The sequence below is a fragment of the Psammomys obesus genome, unplaced genomic scaffold (assembly GCF_907164565.1).
Source record: "Psammomys obesus unplaced genomic scaffold, mPsaObe1.curated_primary_1811, whole genome shotgun sequence".
NCBI classification, from domain to species: Eukaryota; Metazoa; Chordata; class Mammalia; order Rodentia; family Muridae; genus Psammomys; species Psammomys obesus.
The window spans coordinates 23,198,707-23,212,779 of NW_026596073.1; the positions used below are offsets into that span (position 1 = coordinate 23,198,707).

General features: G+C 45.8%; 1 protein-coding gene across 1 annotated transcript in view; it reads left to right on the plus strand.

Moving 5' to 3' along the window:
* Slc7a14 (solute carrier family 7 member 14) overlaps positions 1 to 14,073 on the plus strand; it is a 119,278-nt gene that overhangs the window by 75,051 nt on the left and 30,154 nt on the right. The window contains exons 3-5 of the mRNA XM_055626046.1: positions 2,373 to 2,609; positions 4,980 to 5,197; positions 12,997 to 13,143. Coding sequence (XP_055482021.1) covers positions 2,373 to 2,609; positions 4,980 to 5,197; positions 12,997 to 13,143 — 602 coding nt within the window. The remainder of the gene's footprint in view (positions 1 to 2,372; positions 2,610 to 4,979; positions 5,198 to 12,996; positions 13,144 to 14,073) is intronic.

The window sequence follows — 14,073 nt, forward strand, 5'->3', positions numbered from 1 at the left end:
TGTGTGTGTGTGTGTGTGTGTGTGTGTGTGTGTGTGTGTGTGTGTGTTAATCAGTGAGTTTAACTGAGGTTGTTATATGAGCATGGCGAGGGGATTGTTCAAAAAAGCATAGACAATCTATCAGTGGCTACACCACTGAGGGAAATTATTCCCCTCCCTCCCAGAGTCCATCAGCTGCCAATAGCTCCTCAGGAAAGTATGAGGCCTCCTCAGCACCTCACACCTCCATGATGGGATGTTGACAGGCAGAATCGTGTGCAGGAAGTGTGTGTTTGTGATTGCAATGGCCATGGCAAATTAGAAGACAGTGTTTCGAGGCATTCTTTGTAGCCCACTGAGTCCAATCAGCACTGCCCATGTGAGGAGGTGTGGGGTTAGCTTCTGGAGTGTGAGCCAACTGCTAGAGCCCATACCCCTAAAAAAATCTCTCTTTTGTTTTCTCTCTCTCTCTCCCTCTTTCTTTCTCTCTCTTTCTCTCTCTCCCAGCAGACATCAACTGGGCTGTGGCCTCAGAATCCCCTCCCCCACGAATGGTTGACTGTTGACTGGTTTCATCTCGTGCAAGCTTGTACAAGAAGCAGCTACTGCTGCTGAGCTCGTGGGTGCAATAGCCCTGTCGTGTCCAGAAGACACTATTTCCTTATCTATCGCTTTTACAATCTTCCAGCTCCCTCTTCCACGACATTCTCTAAGCCTTGTCCAAACTGGGGCTTTTTTGGTCAGTAACTATGTTTTTATATGTGCACTTTTGTCTTCCCCCTTTGCTACAGCGCAGCATTTCCACAGCTGGCTTAGAGTATCCGTCTCAAAGGAAGAGCATCTTCCCTAATGTGGAAAAATAAAAGGAAGCTGTTACTGTGCAGTCTAACCCTGCTGCCATTGGTGGGGTCATCCTGAGTTAGGCCTGCACTCAGGATTTCTCCCACCAGAGAAACACAATAGAAACATACAACAAAAGAGGATTTTTCTAAAGAAAGATTATTTCTCAATAGTTCAGGCAAATTTGTTTTGTCTTCCCAAGTACAATGGTTAAAAAGACTTTGGAAGCCAGGCAGGGTAATGCACACCTATAATCCCAGCATTTGGGAGGAAGGGGCAGTAGGATTATCACAAGATGAAGGACAGCCTGGTCTACAGAGTGACTCAAAGGCCAGCCAGGGCTACTATCCAGGTTAGATTTTATTGTCAACTCTGCAGCTGAGAGTCAGCTGGGAAGAGGGATTGTCCTAATCAGACTATCATATGGGAAATATCTTGAGTGTTATGAAGAGGCCAAGCCCACTGTAGGCAATGCTACTGCTAGGCAGGTCCTGGGGTGTATCAGAAAGCCAAGTAAGCATGAGCCAGAGAGAACAAGCCAGCAACAACGTCCTCCACGGTTCCTGCCTCAAGGTTTCTGCCTTGAGTTCCTTCATGATTCCTAACCTGGAAGTGCAACCCTTTTCTTGCATGTGGCTTCTACTCAGGGCGTTTCATCACAGCAACAGAAACCAAACTGGAACTGATACACAGTGAGGCCCAGTCTCAGAAGGTCCAAAGATATAAACACCCAAACTATGTTTCCAGGGGGCGAGATTGGAAATGGCTAGAATGGCTTAGAATAGTGTCTCATGCAGTCCTGTCTACATAACAGTGTTTTAGCGATAGACATTTCCATGACTTTAGTCCCATAAGACCCTCCCGGAGCTGAAAAGTTGCTCTGGGCTGGGACATGAGGCTGCTGTAACCCAGTGCTGTCTATCATGCATCATGTCTGTAGTATGCAGGTACAGACCTGCTACTCCGTCAGCAGCATGAATGAATAGCATGCAGCTATGTACAGGACATAATACTTGATAAGGATAATAAATCACTCCAATACCGGCTTCTGGTTGACGATGCACTCTTTTTGTCAGTATTGTAAGGGTCACTCTTACCTATGACAAAGAACCATTTACGCTAAAGCAGCATGCTGCACTGCACGAACAGTGCACACAGCCAGCATTCACTGTGTCTCTCCATTTAGCGGTTTTCTCCTGCGTTTGGTTTATTCATCATGGCTCTAGAGGTAATAAACTATATAACACCTCTTAATTTAGATATATATGTATCATATAGTTATATATATTATATATATGAGTGGCATATATGGGTTTATAGCCTAGGTGCATAACAAGCTCCTTCAGCTAGGCTTGTGCAAGCACATCTCAGTACTTGCACACCTAATAACACAGTTTACAGAACATGTCCCCGTCGTTGCGGTTACACATAAACTCCTGCGTATTGACGCTAATGGCCCAGAGAGTCCTAACATCTTCCTCTTAGGAGCGTCTTGCACCAAGATGTTAGCTCGTCTGCAGAAGCCCACCACCTGTTTTGTTTGTCCCTTGCAGGTGTGTGCTATGCAGAGTTTGGGGTTCGAGTGCCCAAGACCACAGGATCTGCCTACACCTACAGCTATGTCACTGTTGGGGAGTTTGTGGCATTTTTCATCGGCTGGAACTTGATCCTGGAATACCTGATTGGCACTGCAGCTGGGGCCAGCGCTCTGAGCAGCATGTTTGACTCCCTGGCCAACCACAGCATCAGCCGCTGGATGGTGGACACAGTAGGAACCCTCAATGGCCTGGGTGAGAATGAGCCATCCTTTCCCCTGATGTGCAAATCCATGAGCCAGGTGAACAGATGCCCCTCCAAGAACACAACTTGGAGGCTAGAGAGGCTGCTCAGTGGGCAAAATATATGCCTGGTATCCCCAGTACACACACACACACACACACACACACACACACACAAACACACACACAAACACACACACACACATACATTCACACATACACACCCTGATTTTGGAAAAAAAAATGTGTCAAGAACTTTAAGTGCTTCTTTTTGTTTTTACAAAGCAGTCCTTCACTCTAAGTAAATTATTCTAATTTTCATGAATATAAAATCTGTATAAAAATATGTTCTTTCCAGTCTCATTCTTAGAGGGTGTACACCCCTTATCTGAGATGCTTGGGACCAGTACCTTTTTTCTTATTATTATTTTTACCTTCAGGGTTTTTTCAGACTTTGAAATACTTACCAATATACATATAAGATATTGGGATTGGCAACCGACACCCAGGCCTGACACGAAATTCACTAGTTTTTCATATACCTCTTAGACACATTGCCTGAAGTAAATATTATTAAATATAGTGTATAAAGTTTTGCTGCATATGTAAATTTTATTCTCTTGTGGTATTGTGGCTGCCATTTAAAAAGTTTCAGATTCTGTAGCATCTCAAATTGGTGGATTTTTAGATTATGAGTGCTCAATTGTAAAAAAAATATATATTTTTTTTTATTCTTTAGAGAGACAAATGGCCATGTAAATTGTGGATACATGTTATATGACTGACAACTAAAAAGATAAGAGGTCATAGCATGGACTAAAGATTAATACAATGCCTATCAAAGGACACAGGCTGTACTGGACATGCACCTTGCCAACAGCTATATAAAAAATAAACTAATGCAACCAAAGAAATTTGGAGAAACTTCACCATGGTTTCCTTGTGAATTTCCTCCCATTTTTTTATAAGTAAATGTTTTCACTTACGAATAAAAAATTTCAATTCCAGTCCAACCAACATCCACAAGGTGTCCTGTTGCTGAACAAGAACTGAGAGGTCAGAGGTCACCTAACAAATGGCAGGAGACAGACCATCTGTCACTTGCCGCCAGCTTTCCATCCTGATGCCTGGTGCATCCTTCCATATTCACAGGACTCATACTAATAGTTGAAGAAGCTCTGGAGTCTTTCCTCAGAATTTCTCAGTAGTTGGGGATGGACCTCAGAATGACAGTGTTTATGTGGTGCATTTGAGCTCCCTAAAGCACACACATGCACACACACACACAGAAAGAGAGAGTGAGAGGAAGAGAGAGTGAGAGAGAGAGAGAACAAGAATAATTCTGAGACTCTGTCAAAAAATGTTACTGCTGTGTACTTACCTCAGAGACTATTGGACAAAAACGCTGACCAGGGCTGAAGAGACGGCTCAGAGGCTAAGAGCACTTGTTGTTTCTCCGTGTGCTCCCAACATCTATGCCAGGTGGCTCACAAGATCCTGCATCTCCAGCTTCAGGGCACACACACAATTACAAATAACAGGAAAAAAAAAAACAACAACTTTTCTTTAAATTGCTAGTCACCCCACTGCTACAATAACAAGCACAAAGATCATCGCTCTATTCTGATTTCATAACATTTTAATTTTGAAATGACCCAAAATCAGTCATCCATCTCGCTCATTTTGCAGATGAGGTCCAGAAAGATGAGACAATGTGCCCAAGGCTGCACTGCAGGCTGTTGGCCAAAGTACAGCTGGGATCTAGGTTCTCTGGCTGCCGAGGCAATGCCTCTTCCTCTCCGTAGAGGGCAGGAGCCCACTGACCAAGGGCTGACCAGCAGGCCCTGTGCTCCGGGCATTTTCTTTCTGCAGCCCCACCCTGCAAATGAGAAGCCACATAAAATGGCTTTCAAATATGTACATTTTAAAGCTTGCTAATAAAGAAAGGATTGTGGGGATAGGATAGAAATCTTACAGATTACGAGGCTAACCATAATGGAGGCAGAGAAGTTTCCAGAGGCTATGTTAGCCCTCTACCTGTGCCTCAGTGTCCCAAGATGCTCCTGACATGTGCTGGCCATGCCTCCACAAGTACACCGTGACTGTCGTGTTGCATGACCCTAATTGTGATCTATGGTATCAGGTCACCTTCTCTGTGTCCCAAACTCCCTCATTTGCAGATAAGCACTTATATCTGCTTATGGACCATAACAGTCAGACATGTAAGCGTGCACAAAGAGACAGACAGACAGCCTTTGCTGTTCTTTCTGACAGACTAACCACTGCTCTAAAGTCATAACAACCCAGATGCAATGGGGTAGAGTGAGTCCACGGGGCCCTTTCTTCTCTTTAGACGGTATTAACCACGGCTTCCTCCTCTAGGGAAAGGGGAGGAGTCCTACCCAGACCTTCTGGCTCTGGTGATTGCGGTCCTCGTGACCATCGTTGTGGCTCTGGGAGTGAAGAATTCCGTGGGCTTCAACAACGTCCTCAACGTACTGAACCTGGCAGTGTGGGTGTTCATCATGATCGCAGGCCTCTTCTTCATCAATGGCAATTACTGGGCAGAGGGCCAGTTCTTGCCCCACGGCTGGTCAGGGGTGAGTTCATTCTCAAAGGCTGCTGTGCCTTCCATGCTGGGAATAGTCTAAGACACATTCTCAAGGAAACATGTTCTTTTAGTTGGGATGTTCTGAAGAAATCTTTTGATTTGGGGCTTGTTTTCCGGTTTCACTGACATCCCAGGCTACCCCAATCACAAGAAGAGATTTGGTGTGGTGCTCTCTCCATGTGCCTTCCTCCATGCTAAGCACCGCATGCCTTATCTCATCACACCATCACATCAGTCTCGGGTGGAAAATATTCACAGTTTGGACTGAAGGATGAAAACATTCTCACCCAGAGAGATCCGGGGACTCCCTGCTAAGGGCAGTGTGTGGCAGAATCAGAACCCAAAGCCAGGAGTACTGGATCCAAAGACTGGGTAGGAGCAGTTCAGCTCTGCTAAGAGAGGCAGCCTTGCACAGAAATAGGCGACTCGGTGAAGGACGCCAGGAAGAGTGCCGGAACGGGAAAGGGCTGTGTTTACCTCCATGTAAAATTAGGGGGAACTCATTTATAATCAGAATCCAGCATCCAGCCCAGGGAAGACAGTCCTGCTGGGACCCGAGAGCAGCTGAGGGGGACCCAGCAGAGTGACAGTTCTAAGTCCTGGGCGAGAGGCAAACAGTCTAGCTAGTGAGCTGGACACAAAGGACACTTTAGATCCCATCCCCAGGGCCTGGTGATGGTAAAAATGTAAGTCAGGGTGGCAAATTCTCTATACTAACAAGTGGCTCTAAGTCTCACCTGACTTCTGTCTACAGTGTAACTGAAAAATATTTATCTTGTGGATTTATTGATAAAATTCACCAGAAATTTTCCAGATGGCAGGATCTTAGAAGTTCCCCGGTCCTGTCCTTCCATTTCACAAGTGAATGACTATCCAGAGGCGCAGAGAGGCAGGTTGGGCTGGTGCTGGCCTAGAATGCAAATACAGGGCTCTACTCAATTTGCTTTCGTAGCTTTTGCTTACACTGGTTTTGCTCCAAGATACCCAGGGATCAGAACTCACTCCTGGAGAACATTCAAAATCACTTCTGTTTATTCTGAGCTGTGCCACGCTACTCAGTGCAGAGAACCAGGCAAGTCGGTTAAGCCAAACCTGTGAGTTTGCTGCTTTTCTGGGGGGATTCCCCAGAAGCACAAAGTGCATCTCTCCTCCCTGAGATGAACAAATACTGAAATTGCTCGGAACCAGAAAGAGGGACAAAGAATCACTGTTGGGTCCCGAGGCTCCATTCTCTTATACTACAAATTGTTCTTCTCCTGTCACAGAAGAGAAACAACCAGTTATAAGAGAGAAGAGAAGGGATGTCTCCTGGAGCCCAACTGCGTTCTCATTGTAACTCATGAAAGCATTGTTACGGTTGTCTCGGCCCTGTAAGGGAGGCCCGGGTTGAGGACTGACTGGAAGACAGGGCACCAGCTCACTCCTGGGCTCTCCACTCTTCTCATGATCAAGCGGGGAGACAAACTTGTACCACTTGCTTGCAGAAGAGGACAGCCTCTTGGGCCTCCCGTGTCGTGTTGTGAGCGTACATCTGCCATTCTAGATGGCTGGACCCGTCAATGCTGTCCACACAAGTGATGTACACAAGGCTCAGAGCGACTGCTCACATACTTGCTCTCACTGTTTAGACAGTCAGGGCAAGGGCTGACGCTCCTGAACCAGGGTTGACAACTAATATTACATATTTTTCCTTAAACGTTCACGAAGAGTTAGAGTATTGGGTGTGTGTGTGTGTGTGTGTGTGTGTGTGTGTGTGTGTGTGTGTTTTGTCCACTTGTATGTCTGTCCGGGCACCGTGTGCATACAGTACCGGCAGAGACCAGAAGAGGGAGCAAACCCTCTGCAACTGGGTTTACAGACGGTCGTGAGCCACCACTTAGGTGCTAGGAATGAAACCCCCATTCCGCGCTGCTCTTTTCTGCATCCTGTTGCTGCTCTTAACTGCAGAGCCATCTCTCCAGCCCCTGACCTGGAATGTCGGAGCTGAAAGAAACAGTAAGAGATAACAAGGTCTCATCCTCACTGAGGCTGAGTGAATGATGCGCACTGAAGACACAGGAGCTCACGCCCGCTGTGACGGGGGAGGGGACCTCTGCACGATCACTGTTTCCTAACAGTGAAGAAAGTAGACTCATCGTTTGGCCTTTTCTTTTCTCTGGTGCTCTGTTCTGGGGCCTTCATTCTCTTTGGAGGCATCTTCCTTCCACTTCGGGAATTCGTACCCTTTCTCAATCAGGAGGCCACCACTTCACGATGGAGTCATCAGACCATCTTTGGAGGCCCCGATTTATGCACCTTAGATTTTCACTTGCTCTTATTTAAAAAAAAAAAGTCTAAATGTAGGCATAAAGTAGAAAAAGAAGAATGACTTTTCTATGTTTAGCATTTCTTTGAGCGCCCTGAGAAAAACAACAATGATCTCCACTTTTACACCAAAGTTTAAAGCATCCAAGATAAGAGTTTTAGTAAGCAATAAAGTTAAGTTGAATTCCAGTCCTGGGTGACCCAAAATCCATATTCACTCCACCATCCTCTGGCTTGCGCCCCTTGAGATCACCTAGCTTGGCTTAAAACTCTGGTCACTGACCTAACCTAGTAACTTGAGTAGACTTGTCATTGGCCACCAGAAAAGTCTGGCTGGGAATTTTGATTTTTAATGCATATCTATTATCCGTGAAGGAAACAAATGTGTGCCTCTGTGCAGGGACAAAAAAAAAAAAAAAAAAACTATTATCTGAGCAAAATGGACAGCATGTGAGATGTTGATTCATCTCCCTGTTCTCAGTCTGGCCTTGGATTTCTGCGTCATACTTATCCTCCCTAGTGAATTGACCTGGCCTTGCCCTTTCTCAACTTTGCTTACAGATCATTTTTCCTGTCCAGCAAGGCCACTGTGAATTTAAATCACACATTGTAAAGGCTGGTACCCTCTCACGAGTCAATCATCTGCCACGGTAGTAAACGCATTTCCCACTCTTACCTAGCAAACATCGATAAATGTGTCTTTTCTTACTTGGCAGCTGCATGAATTTCTATGCTGCTTGGGGAAACTCTGAACCCTACTGTTAACTAGGGGACCAGTGCAGAGCTCCAGACATCTTGGGGTGCACTGTGCTTTGGGCAGAAGGGAATGAGGAAGTGAGGTAGGCTTTCATAAGGATGCCATTACGTTGGGTTGAGCACAACTCACAAGTGCTATGAAAGGGTTAATGAACAACCAGTCCTCTGGCAATGCCCCCCACCCCCACCCAGCACAACCCTCTCCCAGCCACCTCCTTCCAAAGAAAATAGCTTAAGGAATGGTTTACTCACTTAAAGGTTCTGGGTCAAATGCTTCTTTGGTCTTGAAGAGCTTAAGAACAACAAACATTTTCCCCTATATCAAGTGACTCTGGCCCTCGGCTGAACCCCTGCTTCCATCTGCAATTCCTCAGCCCTGAACGTTGCTGGATGTGTGTGCCCTTTATGTTATTTGTTCTTGATGCTATCTTATGATTTTTCTTTAACCAAATAAGATATTTTACCAGCACAAATAGCTCCCAGGAAAAATAGTCCATAGTTAGAATTTGCAAGGAATTCTGAAGGCCTCCAAAGGAAAGCTATTATTTTTCATGGCCTCCTTGCCTGAATCCATTTGTTGGAACCTATTAACACATTCCACTGTCACTGTGGACAGACTGCTAATAGAGCTGGGGCATGAGGGTGCTTGAAAATGCTTTTCATGTCATTTTGTCTTGTCACCTTGGCAGTAAATTAGAAAAAGGCGCCTAATTATTTTCTAGCATCTGAAGCTTCTTGAGGCAATATGGGAAGCCCAGCTTAACAAACACCACCACAGCTCTGGGGCAGCTGTTAGGGACCCTCACGTGGGGTAGCAAGCCACTCAGGACAGTGCCTTTGACAACTAAGCAACAGCCCATCCATGTTCTGTGATGCTTCTCTGCAGAGCTGTTGGCCCGGTGAGCCCATTTTGAGCCATGTGTGTAAGCACCCGCACAGGCCTGCCACACAGAGGCCTGTCGTGTGGTACAGGTGCCCCAGCCAGATGAGATCTGGAGAGAGTGAGGCAGCTTTAGTGATCTCGTCTTCCCGCAGTCTCCTTTCAAGGCTCTTTGTACTGACATTAGAGAGACAGAGAGGAGCGGGGACAAGAACTAATCTAATCAAGAGGCTGAACCTGGTGGCACACACCTATGATCCCAGCAGCCCGGGTCAGTGGGTTCTGCCTCCGAGCGCAGCAGGATCACAGGGGGAAAACTTTGCTCAAAACAAAATAGAAAACAGGATTGACTAAAAAGCCGACCTTTCTGCTGATTTTATTTTACCGGTCTTATTAGGCCAGACTCTGTTTGGCCTTTGTGTTAGGCTCAGCCCGTTCCCCTCCTTCAACTTCGTCTACCCCAACTCTTTAGATCTGTCCTGTGCACCTCCTTGTTGAGCCTGTAGGGGTTAGTCAATGGGAGGCGTTATCAGACAGGCAGAGATGAAAAGAGAGCAAGGCTGTGGTAATACCACCTCACTCCTGCCCTGCTCTGGCTTTACACTGGCTGTGTGGCCCTGCTGGGCAGCCCAGCTCCACCTCTCCAGCTCTCCCTGGATCCCAGGAATACCATTCTGCCCTGGGTCCCTAAGCTTATAGATGTCAGTGGTCGCCTCAGCCTCCCTAGCTGGTGCCTTGGTACTGCCTGGACGCTGCCTCATCCTTGCCTCTATTTCCTTCATTAGTTTCATTTTCCCCTCAAATCATCTATGTTGATTTCTGTTGCCTGTTGAATGCAGAAGGCTCCTCAAATGCCCTGTCTTTGAAATGATCTGGACTTTCTTCAACTAACATTGCTTTCTAATTCTACATACACAAATTCAGACTACTCTTCATCCTCTTCGCAGGTATATTTCCCCTGTTCCCAGCTTGATCACAGTTGCATTTTTAGTGTCTAACCATTATCAGTATCATCCATTTCTTTATTCATTTGGAAAATAAAAGCACTTGTGTTTTGCAAATAATATATATGCTTACTAATATTATTCAGTTTATTTATTTGTGGTCCTGCAGCATCCCCAGGACTTTAAGACCATAAGGCCAAGCTTGGAGTACTTTCTTCTCCTTATCAATCACAGTGCTTGGCACGTGGTAGCGCTTAGAATACATGTGTCATTCTAAGCAAAGGAGGGCTTTGTGCCCTTGCTTCATCTGCCCTAGAAAAAATTCACAGTAGAAATAATAGTACTGTCGATAAAAGCTAGTATGTATTGAGCACATACCAGATTCTGCAATGTAATTCATCTCCTTTAACCTTTGAATCAATCCTGTGAGTTGTCTCCATGTTAATGGTGAAGAAATTGATCTCCAACAGATTAGAAACCTACCTTAGGTCACCCAGCTAGCTTAGGACACAGCCAAGCAAGGTCTGTTTGTCTCCAAAGCCCACACTCCAGCGGGCCTAGGTGCACCTCCATGTGTAACTCTGCGCTTCCCTTTGGAGCCCACAACGCTTATTGCCCTCCAGAAATGACGTGGCTGGCCCTTTCAACGCTTCCAAAGTGAGGGAGGAGGGGGATCCCGCCACTAACTCCTTTGCTTTCTAGCTCAGACATTCTCAGGCTCCCTGGTACTCCTCCCGTGGCACGGTCCACCTCTCTCCCCTTCTAAGGTAGATTCGCCTCCGTCTAACTGGCCACTATAAAATTACAAGAAGGGTGTGTGTGTGTGTCTATGTGTTATGTTTATGTGTGTGCATATATGTGTATGTGCATGCATATATGTGTTTTGTGTTTACGTGTGTGCATATACAGGGTTGTTCTTCAAGTGTGTGTGTGTGTGTGTGTGTGTATGTGTGTGAAGACCTACCTTAAGCATGGCTTTACCATGACTGAGATAGCCTCACACACCTGCAATCCCAGCAGGTGTTCATCCTTGAAAATCAGTAATATTTCCCAGACAATTGAAAATAAACATGCATCCAAGACTGTGAACCTGCTTACAGGACGCAGTAAGAACTGTTTCCTTTCTTCATCTGGCACCTGGTGGCACTTTCCATACCCTGATAAAAAGGCTTTGCTAAAGGAAAAGTAGATTTCTCTCCTCCTAGGGAATAACTCGCATCCACTTGATTTACCAGAGCAGAGCAGTTCTTTTTTGTGCTCCAGTTCCCTTTGAATATGGTGAAGCTTATGGTCTCCTATATTAGAATTAACTTTCAAATGAAGAACTTAATTATATAGAAACTTATTATACAGTTTTATTGAAACAAAGTAATACATATTCTTAAATTGTGTCATAATTACGGTATACTTCTTTATTAGTATCTACATCTAAGAACTATAATAATTTAGACCAGTAGAAAGAATTTTTAAAGATCTCTGCAAAAGTCTCTTGATATGAAAATATCTGATTCTACCAATGAGGAAAATCATAGTACACCCATAATCAAAAAAAATCCTAAAACTTAATTAAAGACTAGTAAAAATAAAAATACTATTCTTTTCCAGAAATACTCACAAATTTCCAAGAATATCCCTAACTCTCAAATTGGAAATCCTAGGTTAGGATGTTGAAACATGACAAACCCGGTTGGGAGCCTCTGTAAGAAGCTGCCTCATTTTATGGCTGGACAAAGGCTACCCTGGACATTTTGAGGAGATCTTCACATTTGTGATGCACTTCACAGGCTCTCGTATCTACTACTTTGTTCTGTGCTTATGAAGAAGCCGCTGGGGAAGGATAAAAGTGAACACTACAGTGTGGGGAAGGGGACAGGCAGTCCTCTCTGCTCTTGCTGAATCCTCCTGTCGCCTGTCAGAGCTTGCGTTTGTGTCTTCATCCAGAACACACCAGTCCGTCTCTCCACACAGAGGCACCCCAACCATTTGAAGAGACACATTTTCACTGTCAGTTGACAGTGAGACTATCAAGGTTAGGAAAGCACACTTAAAAGAAAGCCACGTGGTCCCTGATGGAAGGGTTTCAATGACGCCTTGACTGAAGGTCTACTCACCCTTAAAATCCTTTAAGACAGACCTAAAAAAGAGCTGCTGGGTAACTAGCACCCCCAGCCTTACCCAGCTGCCTGCCTCATACCCAACTAGCTCATCCAAACCCTGCAAGGAGTAGAAAGTTACAATCTCTAACCCATCTTCCTTTCAAAGGCACTGGAGATCTCAAACATATATGACCTCCAGTCTAGACATTACCACAGAGGCCATCCGTCTCTGGACTGAGGCAGAGTAATACTTTACATGGAAGTGTATGCATGCCATCCACAAAAGGCCAGCACCTCACCTCCAGTGCATCCAAGGTGGTCAAAAGTACCTTTCCTCGTTTCCAAAACTCTCTTACAAGAATTTACATCATAGTTGAGTACTGGTGGGTGGGAATAAAACCTAACGTACAAAATCTATGCATAACTTTGGTGTATATGAACTACACCTGAAAAAGGTAGTCCAGGGTAAAGAACCTCACTAGTGTGCATGAGGCCCCATGTTCAATGCCCCCCAAAAAACAGAGAGCCAACATACTGATTTTTATCAAAAAGAATTTGAATATGTTGACTAACTCAGTTTTTATTTGACCATAGAATTCTCACCTGTCTATAACACATGAGGAAATTGCCCATAGTCATATAGCAAACTAGACTAGACAGAGCTTGGGTGCTGAACGCTAGTTCCTCCACAGTGCCCTGTGCCATTCAGGAGGTCCCTGCAGCGCTCACTGGGCACTTGTGGGCACCACTTTTAAGCCAATGGCTTTGTCCTCAACTTCTGAGCCTGACAGATGTCATCTTCTTTCAGGTGCTGCAAGGGGCAGCCACGTGTTTCTACGCGTTCATTGGCTTTGACATTATCGCCACCACCGGGGAGGAAGCCAAGAACCCCAACACATCCATCCCTTATGCTATCACTGCATCCCTGGTCATTTGCCTCACGGCATATGTGTCTGTAAGTACCAGATGCTGGCGGGACCTTCTTTATGGCGCTTTAAATTTTATTATAAAAGGTGGCTGCTGGGTTAAAGAGACGGTTCGGCATCATCATGCAAGCGCAAGGACATGGGATCCATCCCGAGAATCCACCTGAAAAGCAAAAATCAGGCATGGTGTATGTGCTTATAATCCCAGCGCCTGGGAGGCAGACAGCAGATCCCTGAGGCTTGCTGGCCAGCCAGCTTCACCCGCTTAGCGAGCTAAAAGGTGGACAGTACCTAAGGAATACTTAACATTGTCTTCCAGCCACTACACAATGCTGTGCACACACCGGCACCCACAGGCTCGCACACTCACACAACAACAGCAACAAATGGGGCTTTTGTAGGATTTTGACACACAGACGCTCCTCACTCCTTGTTGGTTCCCTGTGTGCCTCTGCAGCTCTACCTATCAGTGACAAGAAGGAACTCAGAACCTCAAAACAGAGGGAAAGTGAAGAGCCAAGCCCTCACCTCGGCCCGTGCCTCTCAAGTCTCCATCCCAACCCTTCCCCATGCCTAGGGACAGTGTGCAAGGAGTGGGCTATCGTCCAAGAAGCTCAGGTCATAGGCTGGCAGTAACGGGTGGTGTGGCTGCTGTGAGCAGCCCTCAATGGTCTTCTGTCTTCTGGGAGCTTCCCGGCAGCGAGGAGGCAAGGCTCCCACAGAGAGAGAACACGCTGTCCTTGGGAAACACTCCTGCTCTGAAATCTGGAGAGAGAGGCGGCTCTTTTCAGCTCAGTCTTCTAACACCAGCTAGAAACTCAGCCTTGGGGTTCCCCTCAGAATAAAGCTGCTAGCCCTGTCTTCCCAGGACCCACGCGTACACTCCTACCCACACTTCTCAAGTTTTGTCTCTCGGTCCCCGTGGCAGAATTTCTATCACAGGAATTGTCAGCCTCAGC